Below are 16,878 nucleotides of genomic sequence, written 5' to 3'. Positions count from 1 at the left end.
AATGACGTTTTTCGACCGTGCTTTTGTCTTTTGTGCGCTGAAATTGCCTAGATTCTGGAAACAATCCAAAATACTGTGGTCTATTGTACTGCTTTTTACCACGTGACACGTGAAATATATGATCAATTTGCCTATCAAAGTTTGTATTTTAAGCTATTTTTTATATTAAGACATATAATATTTGTTAAATGACACTTTTAAACAATATTTTTTTTAGTTGTATATCTTTTTTAGGGTAAATCGTGAAATAGATGTCATGTGATGAACATGCCTCAGATCGACTGGGAGAGCAGTTTCTCCCCAGCCCCACCCATGGATATCTCGCACAGGTTCCTGGAGACTCTGGATGACTGCTTTCTGAAGCAGCAGGTCTTCCAACCTACACGTTTCCGCCCAGGCGAGACTCCACACATATTGGATCTTGTTTTGACAAACGAGGAAGGGATGGTACAAGACATTCTCCATGAAGCTGGGCTTGGCAAAAGCGACCATGTTATCTTGCAATTTGACCTGTGTTGTTACACTTGCAAGCAAGTAGCTCCCACATTCCACCCAAACTACTTTAACCCTCGCCCGCACATGCCATTTTCCCATCCTAGAACGCACATGGGGGGGGGGGGTGGTTGCCACCCCCCCCCGCGCCATTTCGTTCCTGTTGGAGATAGAGCTTAGCAGTAAAGACCAAAAAGATTCTTTGGGAAGAGACGAATCCAATGATGCCCAGTTTTACCTTCTCAGGTCAGTCATTGACCTTCCAGGTCAGGTCAAACTAAAAAATGTTGCTGTTTTGGGTCACCGTTGGATATCAAGTGCGCTGCTTATCAAATACCGATGACGATGCTGTTTTCTGGTGCCAAGCCAGCTAGAACCTCTTTGTCACACTATCCGACCAGAATTTTGGTGCTGAGGTCATTTCAGGTCAAGTTAGGTCAAGGTCAATGATATGTGTTTGTATGTCTGTGTGTGTCTGTGTGTATACTGATGTGTGCACCGATTGTTTTTGGGTTCATATCACATGAAATCATGATCTGAGAAGCTTTTACCAAAAAATGCAGTCAAAAAACTTCACAAAAAGTAAATTCAGCTTGCCTAAAACGCAATTATCTTAGATGACCTAGGTTGACCTTGACCCTGACCTTGACCCCTGTACATCGTCGAACAACATGTTCCATGATAGGTGGGAGGTAAGACTGGCAAAAAAGGCCGAAATCAGGGTGTCAAAAGCTCACAAGGCCCATGGCAAACGCAAAATGTTGAGAATTGGCCATTTGGGTCATGACATGACCTGAAAAACAAGGTCATATCTCCGAAACCAAAAATCACAGAAACTTGAAATTTTCTGTGGACATCAAGAAAGAATAGACGAGCAGCTATACAAAAAATCAGCCTTCTAGCTTTAAAAATGTTGAGTGCAGAGCAGAAAGACTGCCTGGGGGGGGGTGGCAACCACCACCCCCCCATGTGCGGGCGAGGGTTAAAGGGAAACCAGACAAGTTCTTAAAAAAGCTTCACGACACCGACTGGGACTCTACGGCTAATCTCACGCTCGAGGAGAAGTACCAGTTCATCATGAATTGCATCAAAACAAGTGCCAGAGAGTGTTTCCCAACAAGCAAGAGAAAGAACAGCCGCAAGAACATCTATATCAATGGCCGAGCCCTACGACTGAAAAAGGAGAAGGAGAGACTCTGGGCGATCTACTCCCAAACCAAAGACATCCTGGACTACAGCAGATACACCCGCTGTAGGAACCAGCTGCGGGCCTTGACCCGAAGGCTCAGGAGGGACCTGGAGGAGGAACTTGCTAAAAACATCAGAACCAATCCGAAGGTATTTTGGCGATATTCCAACTCAAGATTGAAGACGAAGGCTGGACTGGACAACCTTGTAGATGCTTCCGGAGCCACAGTGAGTGATGACAAGGGCAAAGCCCAGCTCTTGAACTCCTTCTTCAGCAGTGTTTTCACTGATGAAGACAAATCTCACATACCGGAACCAAGTAACCACTACACCGGCTCGCCAATTGAGACTGTCTCCATTACAGCTGAAGCGGTACGACAAAAACTTGCTCACTTAAAGACAGATGCTGCCCCTGGACCTGACGGTTTGCACCCAAAACTGCTACAGCTTGCCTCCGCGGTTCTAGCCGGCCCACTGTCGTCATTGTACGGTGAATCTCTAGAAAAAGGAACTATCCCAACAATATGGAAATCAGCGTCAGTGGTTCCGATACACAAGAAGGGTAGCAGGAGTATCCCAGAAAACTACCGACCAATCAGCCTAACGTCCATCCCATGTAAGATCATGGAGTCTCTGGTGCGCGATGCCATCGTTGAGTTCCTCGCCTCCACTGGCCAACTGTCCAGGCACCAGCACGGTTTCCGTCCCCGAAGGTCCTGCAGCACTCAACTCCTGGAGGTACTAGACGACTGGACCACGATGCTCGAGCAGGGTGATTCCGTCGACGTGGCATATTTAGACTTTCGTAAAGCGTTTGACTCTGTCCCACACAGCCGACTCTTGAAGAAATTGAGGTTTTTCGGGATCTCAGGCCAACTTCTCCAGTGGATCGAGGCATTCCTAACTGGTCGTAAACAAGAAGTCGTCGTAAACGGAAGCCACTCAGACTCAACGGTCGTCAGAAGTGGGGTTCCTCAGGGCTCAGTTCTGGGGCCCCTCTTGTTTCTGTTGTTTGTAGATGATATTCCTTCTGTGGTCGACTGCTCTGTGAAGATGTTCGCTGACGACACGAAGCTCTACCGAAACGTATCCAAGCGGCATGACAGAGACTCCCATTCAGAAGACGCTGAGGTTGTGGGGCTGGCTGTCGCTCAACAAAGGGCTGGCAGAGACCACTCCACTGAACACACCCAGCTGTCGATTGATGAACAGAGTCGGAACACTAGTGGTGCCCTACCTGAGGTTGACGAGGAGGGAGAGGTGGCTGTCTCTCACTTCAGAGATGTCAGATACCACTCTGCCCGACCATCGTCCCCACAGCAGGTGCGAGACACAACGGCGGCGACAACTCTTCAAGGCGACATTGATGCCCTAGTGACATGGTCTGACCGGTGGCAACTCCCATTCAACGAAGGCAAGTGCAAGATCCTGCACCTGGGGAATAACAACCCCCGGATCAAGTACACCATGCGAGAAGTCGACCTAGAGGCGGTGGAAACAGAGCACGACCTCGGTGTCCATATCGACTCCTTGCTAAAGTTTCGCAAACAAGCCACCACTGCTGCTGCGAAGGCCAATCAGATCTTGGCAGTCATCAGGCGCTCCTTCGAACTTATCGACGAATTCACACTCCCACTGCTATACAAGACTCTGGTGCGCCCACATTTAGAGTACGGAAACTTGGCATGGGGCCCGTTCAATCGGGCCGACCAACTCCTGATTGAAAAAGTCCAAAGGAGAGCAACACGCCTGGTAGCTTCCATCAGACACCTCCCCTACGAAGAACGTCTACGAGTGCTAAAGCTGCCTTCATTGTTCTACCGCCGACGACGAGGTGACATGATCCAAATGTATCAGCTGTTTCATGGAGGGGTCGACCTGTCTCCTGAGGATTTCTTTGCGGCTGCCACTGACAATCGTACCCGAGGCCACTCGATGAAAGTCCAGAAGCCCAGAGCGGAAACCAGGCCAAGAAGACAATCGTTTAGCGTGAGGGTCGTCAATGACTGGAACAGTTTACCCCCAACGGTCGTCGGCGCTGCCTCAGTCGATCAATTCAAATCAAGACTGGACGCCCACTGGGCAAACATCAGGTACCTGATACCTGATAGGAGTTAGAAAGGTCCCACCTGATACGAGCTCGATGAGAGCGGTTCCCTACAGGCCAAGTGGCCTCAAAATTCCGATCATATTAAGGTAAGGTAAGGTAAGGTGATTACACAAGCGAATTGAATGCCCTCGTGTTGTGGGCTTGGAGTATTTGGAGGGAGTGAATGCGGAAAATATTTTTGAATATGGTTATTTCAGAAGTAGCCAATTCATATCAATATGGCCTTGGGCAATTCACTTGACTTTTGCCATTTTTTCACGGTACAGATATTCTGCCATAAACCATGCTATGATAGGTATGTTGTGGTTGTTTCTCTTGTTGGACTTTTGTCATTTATGTTGATATTGATATCTAATTCCTCATTCGGGCTTGGATTGATATAACTTTGGGCATTAGTAGAGCAGACGTCACACGAAGGTTTTCCAACCGAGGAGAGGCGCTGTAGGTTTGTAGGTTGTAGGGTAGGTTAGGTTAGGTTAGGTTAGGTTAGGTTTGTTAAGGTTTTCCTAGAAAGAACACCACCGCGTATGGCGCCTCAACTTTGTGCTAAATTATCATTGTTGCTGTTCCATGTGTATCATCAATTATGCATCTTTACTTCAAAGTTACAATGTAAAGCTTGTCTGTATCTGTTCCATGTAAAGCTTGCAGTCGGAGTTTCTTCGGCAGATCGCTCCTCCGCTCAATAATTTGCGTCTTAATATGTAAGAGCTGTATATACAGAAATCACGCACTGCTTTCAGCAGGGCTCTTCGGCTGCAAGCTTGAAACGGAACAGACTGAGCATAGTGATATGCACTGTTAATATGTCATGTCAGTGTCTAGTCAGTTCTTATATACCGTGGTTTATTCCGTAATTCCTGTGCTGTCTTCAGTCCTGATACCTTAAAAATGACAGGGTCACCGTGGTGAAGTACGCAAATATTGGATCCTTGGACTGTGTTTACTATTCAATGCAATTGTTAGCAAACCTTTAACATTGAATAATATTTTAATGCAGTGTTATACTTTCAAGAGGGATTCCAGTAAAATATTTTTGCATCTGTGAGTGGTCTGCATTGTAGAGCATGATAAAAAGTTTGTACTTTTTGACCCAACGGCAACATATTAATTCCATTATCAGTATGGACGTTTATTGTCTTGGTTAACTTCCATACCCACTCTTCTTTCCAGGTTAAAGTAGTTATATTTTGACTTCAATTTAAAGATTCTACAAACTTAAGTTTGGAATGTTACTCTGAAGATTTACTGGCAATACCAGCAAGTGGAGATTGCAGACACTGTGTCGTCTCTCAATCATCAGTGATCATAAGCTGAACAGGTGACTAACTGCTCAATCCTCTCCGTAAGCCGTCCGACCATCATTGCCGACCATTATTGCCCTACGAACCGCTGGAACACGCTGTCAGTCTCTGACGGTCTACCTAATCGGTCAGACAGCCGGCCATCTCGGCTGGGAGTCCGGCCCACAGGTCATGGACCCCGTCTCCGCGCCAGTGGTGTACCGCTGTCGCGGCTGTCGGCAGTGCCTGTTCAGCTCGGAGCAGACGGGCGCGCTCCAGACGCCCTCGTGCTGCCGCGGCGCCCGGGAGCTGCGCGGTCTCTCAGAGGAACAGCTGCCTGGCTGGGCCCTCCAGCAGGTGGAGGAGGCCGGATGGACGCGCGGCCGCCTCCTCTGCCCAGCGCCCGGCTGCGGCGCGAAACTGGGAACCTTTGACTTTATCAGTGGTGCGAGTTGTGACTGCAAGAGCATGGTGTTGCCGTCCGTCCGTTTGGTGAGGTCACGGTTGGACGAGCTGACCCCCGCCCCCAGCTCAGTGCGACCAGTCATAGGCACAAGCGCCCCCGGAGACACTGGTTCGTAACGGGTGTCGTCCTTTCTAGCTGCTGTTTCAGCCGGGGAACTGTAACACAACATGTGATTCAGACTTCAGAGTGTTTCGCGACAACTGTTATATTATTTGCTGTATTGGCATAATATTTACATGAAATACTCTGGCCTCTGGCTCCTACCGTCCTTCCGCAGCAGCCTTGTGCGACTCTGGCGTCGGACTCACTCTCACTGCATTATATCGCTCTAGCTCTGAGAGAGGCGCCGCCGCGACCGTGCCGCGCGCTCTGCTCGCTCAAACAACAGCAGAAGCAGCGGCTGGCAGCGACTCGAGCCTACTGCGCAACAAACCAGGCCACACAACAGTCACTTGACATGGGGCCGGCGGCTCGAGGACAGCCCCTCCAATCCGGAATATCACCACGACTCGCCGCGCGTCGGCATGGCACACCTTACCCGGCACCCAACAGACGGGGCCCGCGCACAAACACAGAATGAGCAACACCAACGAGAGCACCATATTCCCGCTGTCCGCCCATTTACCGCTTAGAGCTCTACAACAGCGCGACGTACACGACACTTGTGCTAACAAAATGCTCAAAACCTACGGTCACAGTTGCATAGCGTACGCTCTCACACAGATCATCGTTAGTATCCAAAGATCAGATGCAATGGGATTCTGTATAACAGATGCAGCGGCCGCCATTGGCTGCGGACGCCGCTGCTGGCGCCGTCAGTCGTCCAGCCACCATGTGGCCGCCAGAATCTGCACCGGGCCGGGAATCGCGTCCCAGTGCGCCGGCCCGGCGCTGTGACCTCCGGCTAGAGCGGCACTCGCTGTAACCGTACACAGCGTGCCGTCCGGGCCGTGTGTGTGGGCGCCGGGCGCCGCTACGTCTGGGTCCGCCCGGCCGCTCGCCGCGGCGCTGGACCGACATCCCGCCGTCACGCCCTTACGCGGGCTGTTCGTAGTTGGCCTACAGACCCCACACTCTACCATGGCGTGGGTAGCATGTTCAGCTCGGCAGCACCCTTACACGGGCTGTACGTAGTTGGCCGGGTAGAGGCCCACCTTGCCGTCCTTACGACCCTTGCACCAGCCCTGCTCGTCCTCGTCCTCCAGCTTCTCGAAGGCCTCGCCTGGGGAGGGCAGGTGCGACCGGGTCAGTTTACACAAGACTAGCAACAACAAGCTGATAGGGTCACGCCCGTAAGCGATAAATAATCTGCGAGCAGTTATCCAAATATTAGATCCATGAAGCACAGCAACGAGTTATGTGCAATATGCATCATTTGTCTGAAAACAAAATAGTGAAAACAAGAACTACATCCAGCAGAATATGCCGCGTGATATCGACTGCTGGCTAGGAAGAACAAAACGATCGACAAATGTTGATTAAAAGCAAAACTATTTCCCACACGAGTCTTCCGCAGAGGGCCCGGCCGGTCGCCGAACCCGCCACCTACCGGCCTTGAAGGAGAGCTCGTCTGCCTCCACGCCGTCGTAGTCGTAGAGCGCCCGCACCGGCACACCCGGCTCGCCGTTATCCACCAGCTCCACGGTGTACTCGTCCCACTCCTCGTGGCCGCCGTCCTCGTACCCGTGGCCGTTACTGCGGGCAGGTCACCGACCGGTCACGGGTGTCCGGCGGGGATCGAAAGTGGGCGAGCGACGGGCGTCATCTATAGGTAGTCACGTCAGAATATCAGACGCGAACATCTTAACGTGAAGGCGGTGAAAGTTTCTTTCATCATTCGTTTAATCATATTGACAACGGGGCACGAAATAGCCAAATAACTGTGTAGAAGTGCTTCATGATGTGTAATACAATAATACAATGCGGGCTGTTGTAAGAGAGAGCATAGGCATTAGGCAAATATTGCAGCATCACGGACAGAACAGTCGTTGGACCGAATTTGACCTCCTTTCTGAACCGTCCTTCGACCTACCTGTGCTGTGAGCTGCGGTTCGGTGACACGTTGTTGGACTGCTGCCCCGACGAGTGGCCGGCCACCGCCCCTCCCGGCTGCGCGGCTGGCGTCCGTTTCCGCGAGCCCGGCTTGGCGTCGGCGTCATACTCCTGCGAATGAGACCGATAACGGTGGTGAGGGGCCGGCGGTACCGACCGCCACGACCGGCCCGCACAGACGTGGCTAAACGATATACACGGTCCGAAAGAGATACGTCGGTAAATTTGCAACATGACAACCGTCACGGATATACGGGTTGCGTTAACACAATGCACCTTTCGAAGATCTACAACATTATTACTGATGGGTGATCCAAGCAACACCGCTAAACTTGCAAAAGGTATCAACTTATCATAATCAAGCGGTAAAAACATGCGATTGTCCAAACATGCATTGCGCGTCATGCTTTCCGCCTCATTGGCAGCTTTCCTTACCGATTGCGACTGAACAAACCTACGCGATCGTCGCTCCAATGCCATCAGACAGTGAATGACTGAATCTTTCGAGCACTCACCATCTTACGCTGTGACACCGCCTCGGCACCAACTTTGAATGACCCACCAACAGCCGAAATGCGTGTGTTTTCATGCTTGTCTTACTCTTACTTTAATGTTACCAGCACTCCCATTTACGGTCTACGCAATCCAACAGGGGATATAGCACGATGCCACTCTGACCGGAGAAACGGATGGTAGGAACTTAGAGAGGGAGCCGTCGTCACCACAATCCCCCCTGGAGCCCGGGACACCGAAGGATCACTAAGCAACCTAGAGCATCGTCGTTCAGGATAGAGGACGTCGCCGCGTTTCACCCCGTATCCTTAGCGTCACACATCATAAAAAGTGGATGTGGGTTGTAATTGGGTCTTTGCGCCTATTCTCTACCCATACGTCTATCTTTCGACCATAGTCGCTATAGTCGCACCACCGTCGATAACCCGAAGTGGTGAACCGATACATACGGGCAGGTCGTCGGTGACCAGTCGCTGGTTGATGAGAGTGATGGTACCGTCAGCGTCCGCAGGGCGACCGGCGCGCCGGCTGCGGCCCGCAATGTCGCGGAACTCCTCCGAATAGTCCTGCAACGGGGTCAGGCCAGAACTGAGAGCGGCACCGACCGGCTTCCCCAGTGGTTCCACATGCTCGGCCCGACCCGCCTGGGGTTTGGGTGGCAGATGCAATCGGCGGCAATCACAACTTAAAAACACGCACACGATCCGGGTGAGGAAAGCAGGCAGCTCACCGTTATAGGGTACACACGTCAAACTGAAATATCCCAAAATATCAACTAAAAACAGCCACAAACAAAACATCACGCGTTAAAAAAGCTCGTTAGCCAGGCATCACACTGCATTGGCCAAATCTAGCGGCATGCCCGCAGCCACTGCGCTGTAGCGACCGCGCCGGGACGGACCAAGTCACCTGGCACAGAACCTACCTCGAATGCCGGCCAGTTCATGGGCATGTTGACGCCGTGGTTGTTGCTCCACCAGCGCAGGTCCTTCTCCTTGTCGGCGTTGGCGATTGTGTGCTCGAACTCGCGGTAGATCTGGGCCAACCTGTCGCAGGGAGTCGGAGGGACGTTAGAGACACATTTCCGTGGTATCCTGGGTCAGACTGTGTGACGAAATCAGAGAAAATCTGTGTAGTGCCGTAACATTACTGATCTTCTCTTTCGGCCAATAACTTACGACAAAATATTCGCTCAAAGTTGATTTTGTACCATTGAACTTATAGGAATATTGGAAAAAATCAAAGATGTCTTTATGAAACACCGCACAGCAATTTTGACCTATCGAGGCCAGGATTGGCCAGGATGGATACCTGAAAATAGAGTATTGCTACAGAGGGTGGACTGAAAAAAATCCCATATTTTTCGTTAAAACGTATGAGGCCGTCAGAAACGCCCTGATTCGGACATTACCCCACGTTAAAACTCACATGGGATCACTGGCGATGTTGAGACACTTATGTACGCCGAACAGGGTCTCCTTGAAGAACGTGAGCCGCTCTCCCTCGCGCTCCTGACACTTGTTGAAGACGTACGTCATGTCCTCGATGTACTTGCTGTTCTGGTCGGAGATGTCTTTGAGGGCGTTGTCGTAGCGTTCCTTAGTTTTGGCCACCTCCTCTCCGGCCTTCTGCACCCTGTCAGCTAGCTTCTTCAACTGGGGAAGCACGGGTGGTGGTGGGAGGTGGCTGTGAGCTGTCATGGACGGGGAGCTGAGTGGCACATGAATTTGTTTGCCTAAGCTCACAGTCAATATATTGTAGTGCTGTTATGAATACGCGCACTCACCCATGCACCTTGCACAGAGATCTATCATCATCCGTACCGCGCGTCAAGCACGTACCGCGTCTCCAGAGAGGCTCGGGTCGCTACTGGCGTTCTGTTTCTGATTCTGGGCGGTCCTCTCTGCCTTGCAGGCGGCGTGGTACTCAGCCTTTGCTTTGTTCACCTGTGCAGGAGTAACGAGAGGCAGGGCGGTCAAGGCGGGCAGTCACGAAAACAAAACATTTTGTTCGGGCCATATAGAAATACGAGTTAGTTTTCATGTTCGCACGCTATGTAAATTCGTGCATCCTACTTATTACTCATATGCTGATTAACATAAAACACAGTTTGATTCAGTGCCCGTGAGTGTGATAATGTCAAGTGGCGTATGTGAGCTGTGTATCGCTGACTCATACCGGGCCTGACTCAACCTTCTGTACGTTCACACGTCGGTAACACCGGGCTGACCCTGAGTCCCGGCGGGGCGCTGGGAACTTGGCCAGGTGACCGTAAGATAGGGCCATGGCCTGACTGCGACAAGGTACCGCTGTCAGCACAGGGAGCTGGGTAGGTCGTTTTCGTAACGGGAGACTGCTTACAGCGGCCGTCCAATGCCGCTCTGGCAAACCGGGGTGCGCACGCAGTACCTACCATATTCGCCTCTGATATCCAATGATAAACAAACAGCGACACGGAACATATTGTAACGTAGTTGTGTCATTCGTCATATTCGCGCTGCGATCACTTACCTTGACAAGGAGTTTCGCCCAGGGCTTTTGTGCTTTTCGGAATGCGTCATCAAACTCCTTCTTTTCCTTGAAGTGTATCATCGTCTGAAACACAAAAACAAAACTTACATCAATACCCGTATCAATCCTATGCATTAAAAACTCCGCTAGTTTCGTTTATTAGTTTGTGATATCTCGATCTATTGATACATGCGTTTATCGATATCTATTATTTTATGCGATGTGAAGTGAACAAGATACATCGCACAAGCTAGATTCATATCGAAACCTTTAACCCGCGAGTTGCTGGGGGGGGGGGGGGGGGGGGGGCGTTAAACGCCCCCACTTTTTTCGCCGGGCCATAGCATAAAAACGGCGCGCCGCAGGCGCGCCAAATTTTGGGTACCTGTAGGGAATTGATTGAAGTTTATTTTGACGAAGTTTCAAAAAAATCGGTCGGAAATTTTTTTGGGATATCGAGGTTTTAGTGACGTCATGATTTCTGAGTTTTCGACCAAAAACGGCATATGTTCAAAAAATCATATAAAATCACAGAATAGATATACAGACATGCCGTAAATGCCATTAGACTGCCAATACCATGATCAATCAAATGGCTATCTTCGATTATTGATTATCGTTCCGCATTTTCCAAAATCTTGAACTGAATCTTGGCAATTTTTCGTGACTTTACGACCATGATACATGAATTTCTTAAATTGAACTTTTTAAGCCAAACACGTACACATATGATAAAATGAATGTCACCATCGTGTTCTACGCCCCAAATTACCTATAAAACATGTGTCACAGGCTGCGAATATCAGTTTTGATTTTCGGGGATATGTGCCTACCCGGTTGACCTGACCTTGACCCTGACCTATGCTTGGCTGACCCCTATATGAAGCTGATACTCTTGTAGGCCTTATAAGATGGATTGTGCACCGTTTTGACAGAGTTTATGGCGAGAGGCGCCCATTGCGAAGTCCTGAAGTCCATGCTACTGAAAGCCCGATTTCAGGTGTTTGACCTGACCTTGACCCGACCTGTGACCTCAAAATTCAACTTTAAAGTACTCATCTGAAGCGTCTCATTGCGCTCTTTCGTTTGCCGCCTCGTGCGTTTCGCTGCGCCTATTGGTTCTCGAGATATCGGCTGGGGGCGTTTAACGCCCCCCCCCCCCCCCCCAGCAAACGGTGGGTGGCGAAATACCCCAGCAACTGCCGGGTTAAAAAGAACACTTTATTTATTATCGCAACATCGTACAAACAATCAAACTATGCATCACTGCGGCCCCAGTTTACACTTCCGAGTGACACAATGACGCAGCAGCGGTGCGGCGGGGCCCTCAGTTCGGCGCTGCAGGCGGTGACCCGCATTACATCGGTGGTGACCCGCCGTGCCGGCCCCGTCCGTCGTCAGTTCCCGTCAGCACGCTAAAGTGACGGATAACATAACCCAGGGCAGCCCACTAACTGCGGGAGGCCGGCGAGCAGCCGCTCTGTTTATGTGTGGGGGAAGAGTGAGTGCGTGCATGTGGATGAGGGCGTGCGTGTGCATGCTCGTTATATTTATAAGGACAGCCGTCAAGACTGAAAAATCCCAGACGGTGGTGACTTGACTACCAAAAGCTCGGCCAACCCGACGCTCCACGATCCGGTTGGAAATCAAGAATCCCCCTCCCCTCCCCCGATGTTGTGAGAAGAGCATAGCCAGTGCAGAGCTAGGAATCGAGACCACTTCAGGCATCGACCTTTTCGGGAAGCAGAACTACCGTCGGAGTGGTAAATAATGATTTATTTTCAACTTTTCGATAAAAGTTAATTGTTCAAAGAATATGTGGTCTAAGTCAATCCTGGTTTATGACAAGTTGGAGAGCAACAGACCGACTTCAAAACGACTGTGTGCGTTTCACACAGAGTTGTCGACTATCGAATGTCAACAGTAACAGCGTATGGCGCAGATTGCGCAGTGGCCTGCGGGCACACCGCACCGACCCGGCTGGGGAGGTGCGCTGGGCTGCACGACGGAGGGAGAGAGGAGGGGTGGGGCGGCCAGGGGGGAGGGACGAATGGGCGGCACGGGGGGGGGGGGGCACCTACCGGCACCAGCATCAGCGGCGCTCGCGGCTTGAAAACAACGATGCACGGTAAGAGGACGAAAGCACAGCACGAGAGAAACATGACGAGACGGCCTATACTACACATGCACGATGTAGACGAGAGAAATACGGCGCCACGTCATTTAGGATGCTTTCATAAAACAAGTACAAAATGAATGGATATTGATTATTGCTATGAATAGCGCGACAAATACAGGCAAACATGATTCATCAAATACGAATTACGTTAATGTGTCATTAAAACGAAATATTATGCATTCATAACAGGCACAAGCATAGAAACTTCGACGTCATCCATAGAATCAGCAAAGACAGGCTCGCAGTTGATCTAGACAAGCCGCCTGGAACACAGAGTGAAGTGTTTCTTGAGACTCGTATGAAGCAACACAAAGGAGGAGCTGCGTGGTAGGTGAAAGATGACTCACAAAGCCGTCTCGCTCACCTTGTGAAAGTTGTCCTTTTGCCACTGTTTGACCTTAGTGTGCACGTCGTTCATCAGGTTGTCGCGAACCTTGAGGTGCAGCTCGCAGCGCTGGTCGGCCTCCACCAAAACACTCTTCCACGCAGCCTCGGCAGTGCCGTATTCTGGGCCTGTGCGCAACAGTGTGAGTGTTACTGCGGATACGTCGGTAACAGTGACACCATACTCATAAACTCATAAACCCCGAGCCAGTATGTAACGCCTATACCATGCATATTATTCCGGATATCTCGGTAACATCATCCTCGATGTTCAGAACTTGGTGTCATTCCACAGTCGACACCGTACACGAGGCCCGTTGAAAGCGGCGATCAAATGCTCCACGCATTTACGGTCCCACGGTGCTAACCATGGTTTAGAGTTCCAACCAACTGAAACACGAGCTGCTCAAGGTTCAACCACTTCTCAACATACCAGAATTTAATGGACCAATCAATCACCACTTAACGGTGGTGGGTCATGGCAACCCGACTCCTAAAACGAATCTCAGAGAGCGGAAACAGCATCCAAACTACCAAACATGCGACATCTAAGTCAGAAGTCTCATGATGACTTAAATTACCTTTTTCAATAAGTTCATTCCATTTTTTACTCCATGCTTTGAGACTCTTGGCATAGCTTTTCTCGATTTCGCCACGTTCGACGATAAGCTTCATCATGTCATCACAGAGTTTATGACCATCTTCGATCCGTTTGCACGTCCGTTTGTAATTGTGGGGCTCCCAAAACGAGTCAGAGCCGGGGGCGAATGCATTCTCTTCACTGTTCACAGACATCTTGAGACTGTTTCCTGAGGAAAACGCAAAACATGATAATTACATTTGAACGCTGTTGGGAAAGACCCTGGACATTCTAAAATAGGCATGCAAAAAAAGAAGGCAATATTGTATCCCATCTGAGTGCCATGAACTGAGCAATTGTCGCCTAGTTTAGAGGACATGTGAGTGCATAAGGGCTAATGACAGCAAGGGCAGATATTGTTTAGTCTCTTTATGCATTAACAAACTAGCCAAAACCAAAGTCTTCCAGCTGAGCACTAACAAACATTTCTTATTAAATCAGCACAAAGCAGGGATATTTAAATTAAGGCATATTAACAGGTCACTTATCAAGTTGTTCTGGGTCTGATTACTTGAAATGAGAAAAATAGTAAGCACTAGACAGGGATAATCTATTAATTTGCATTTCTGAAATGGTGGTAATCAATCACTACCTAAGAGTCAAAACATCAAGGTAATCAATCAGTGACACCAAGAAAATTGCAGCCAGCCAAAAGCCACCAAATGGGATACAATTTATGACATTGCAAAAGCTTAAACCCATCAAAAGCTTGCAATTAAATGGCTCAAATTATGATGGTAACTGAAAAGCTGTTCACTGTTTAGTGCATCCCTTTCAGCCTTGCTGGCTCCTGCTGCCTAACACTTGTAAAATGAAGGCATGATGTTATGAAAACTTCCTATCTTAACCCTATTCCTGGCGTGGGGGGCCTCAGGAGCCCCCCCCCCCCCTGAGGTTTTTTGGTTATTTCTCCCAAACGCGTTGAGCTAGGAAGCTCAAATTTTCTGACTTTTCCTAAAAGGCTTCTACGCAACATGTCTGAAAATTTTGAGTTGATCTGACCTCAGGTCAGGTCACCAGAGGCGGTTTGGTGACCCTACCTCAGAAAAGTTTGCAATCACGCCAGAGCTAGAGTTTTTGACCGATCAATTTCTTCTCTTCAGGCTTTAGTTAGGGTACCAGTATGTGCAATTTGTATATCTCGGAATTTTGATATCCGTGACCTAAGGTCAGGTCAGTTTCGCGACCTCCCCATTATAAGTCAATGGGGGAAAAATCAGCTCCCTGTTTTTACCACTAAAACGGGTCGGAATGGCCCCATATACCATACATGACTTCATATACGATCAACCTTCACTACCTTGAGGTCTGTTTTGCTGTTGGGCAGCTGTGAGGTCATGTGACGTCATCAAAGGTCACCAAAGGTTTTTGGCCAATAACTCCGTACAGGAACAAGATACAGACGCGTGGATGGTCTCATTGTGTTCAGCTCGTCAAGACGCATCGAATGATATGCATGATGACCTCGAGGTCACGTGACCTGAGGTCAACCTTTGACCTTGACCTTTCGAGGTCAACATATATCATTCGATGCGGATTGACGAGAGGATCACGATGATGCCCTTAGTTTGTTCCTATCTTGACTAATTCGAAAGTTATTCGAGAAAAACTCTCTCCATATCTAGCGCCGCCATTTTGACTTTTTTGACCCCTGTGACGTCATCTTTGACCTGACCTGAAAATGACCTTAGTAAAAATTGTAGATCTTGACCGTGCGTATCCGATGCCGTTTACCGTTTGTCGCTGCGATGTGTAGTTTTTGAGATCTGAAGGGGGGCCGAATCGGCCCCCCCCCCCGCCAGTTTCTTGTCCCGGCGGAGCCCGCCAGGAATAGGGTTAAGACGACAAGATGCCAACTTCCAACAAGCTAGCTCACAAGAGTCCAAGACATCAACCTCCAAGAAGCTAGCTCCCCACTTCAATAACTCAAAATTGAGTTATTGTTTCCCACCCATCATCCCAACAACTCCCAGAGAGAGTTCCAGCCAAACTAGAAGGCCTTGCCCAGGGCCTTCTGAAGGCAGGGTATTCTAGCTCCAGGTAGAAAAGCTCTGCCTGTGATAAAATAACAGGTGGCATCATTAGGATTTCTGTGCAGGTCGAGCACTGTGTGGACACTAGCAGCATCTATCTGACTCTGAAATAGTATTTATGAAATAATGTTGAACATTCATAATATATTTGTGTCATTGAATTAAAGCTCAATCTAATAAATTGAAACACTAAAAACAATACATTTATGAGAGCTATTTCCTCAGAAATTGTTCAGGGCCCTGTTCAAATGTCTGCCACCGCTGATGCTAGCGTGGTAAAAAGGCGATGCTTAGCTAATGGCCAATCAGGAGTCAGGACAGCAGGAAATGCAATATGTGTGTAGCCTGACTAGCTGTTAACTAAGCCCAGCCTTTTTAATCAGGGATCCACGGCAGCCAAAGACACTTGAACAGTGCCCATGTGTCTTATTCACATGGCTACACCAACTCTTAAATCTGAACACATCATTGATATTCTTATGACTATGGCATGACTCAGCTCATCTACCTAACTATCAAAATATTTATATGAAATTTATGAACACATTGGCATAATTCAAAATGTTTTGCTCAATGTCTTGCACAGAAAAGAAGCACTATTAGTTGATAGCCTTGGTTAATGGTTGGTGCAACATACACTCGAACAGACATCTCACATATCACACACATCACACATAACAGCCAACAGGTGTTTTCGGTGTTATAAAATCATACTGAACGCCAGTGATTATTTTTACACTAGCCTGAAAATATAGAAAAATGGCAAATTACTGGAAATCATGTAAAAGCGCCCTACCCACATAGGCAGTCGCGCCAGAAATGTAGCAAAAGCCACGTTCAAGCTCGATAAAAACATTTATTTAAAAAATGGAAATATAAAAATAAATGACGTCAGAAAATTTTTGTTGAGCGTTTCGCGAAATGCGATTTTTAGTTATTAAAGGTAAGTATTTTTCTAAATAAGCATAGCCTGAGATATAGTATGTGTATTTAGAAGTCAAATTAGTCCTAATATGCTGTTTTTAGC

The 16,878-nt window shown here is 48.8% G+C and overlaps 2 protein-coding genes across 15 annotated transcripts; one reads left to right on the top strand and one right to left on the bottom strand.

Moving 5' to 3' along the window:
* Window positions 1–298: 298 nt before the first annotated feature.
* Window positions 299–7,465, top strand: LOC122386213. Of its 3 annotated transcripts, none has more exons than XR_006257351.1 (2): window positions 299–329; window positions 4,964–7,465. XR_006257351.1 is itself a non-coding variant. In XM_043375202.1 (2 exons), exon 1 carries the CDS (start codon window positions 2,734–2,736, stop codon window positions 3,796–3,798), a length of 1,065 nt encoding a protein of 354 aa, XP_043231137.1. In that variant the 5' UTR covers window positions 2,706–2,733; the 3' UTR covers window positions 3,799–4,834; window positions 4,964–5,788. The 3 variants fall into 3 exon arrangements, 1 of the variants encoding a protein (XP_043231137.1); XR_006257352.1 differs by having other exon boundaries at window positions 321–447; window positions 4,964–5,788; XM_043375202.1 differs by lacking the exon at window positions 299–329 and adding an exon at window positions 2,706–4,834 and having other exon boundaries at window positions 4,964–5,788.
* LOC122386161 (protein kinase C and casein kinase substrate in neurons protein 2-like) lies at window positions 5,727–16,864 on the bottom strand. 12 transcript variants are annotated; one of them, XM_043375104.1, is made up of 11 exons: window positions 16,842–16,864; window positions 13,760–13,987; window positions 13,159–13,307; window positions 10,616–10,699; window positions 9,946–10,050; window positions 9,533–9,759; window positions 9,030–9,150; window positions 8,554–8,670; window positions 7,572–7,702; window positions 7,089–7,234; window positions 5,727–6,761 (listed from the first exon to the last, which is right to left on the bottom strand). In XM_043375104.1, the coding sequence occupies exons 2-11, from the start codon at window positions 13,971–13,973 to the stop codon at window positions 6,655–6,657; spliced, it is 1,401 nt and encodes a 466-aa protein (XP_043231039.1). In that variant the 5' UTR covers window positions 13,974–13,987; window positions 16,842–16,864; the 3' UTR covers window positions 5,727–6,654. The 12 variants fall into 12 exon arrangements, with proteins under 12 accessions (XP_043231039.1, XP_043231071.1, XP_043231062.1 ...); XM_043375136.1 differs by lacking the exon at window positions 16,842–16,864 and adding an exon at window positions 16,652–16,699; XM_043375127.1 differs by lacking the exon at window positions 16,842–16,864 and adding an exon at window positions 16,648–16,698.
* Between the last annotated feature and the right edge of the window lie 14 nt (window positions 16,865–16,878).

The sequence above is a fragment of the Amphibalanus amphitrite genome, unplaced genomic scaffold, assembly GCF_019059575.1.
Source record: "Amphibalanus amphitrite isolate SeventyFive unplaced genomic scaffold, NRLGWU_Aamphi_draft 000015F_arrow, whole genome shotgun sequence".
NCBI lineage: Eukaryota > Metazoa > Arthropoda > Thecostraca > Balanomorpha > Balanidae > Amphibalanus > Amphibalanus amphitrite.
Note: the sequence above shows the minus strand (reverse complement) of the source record. Positions and strands in the feature narration are given on the sequence as shown.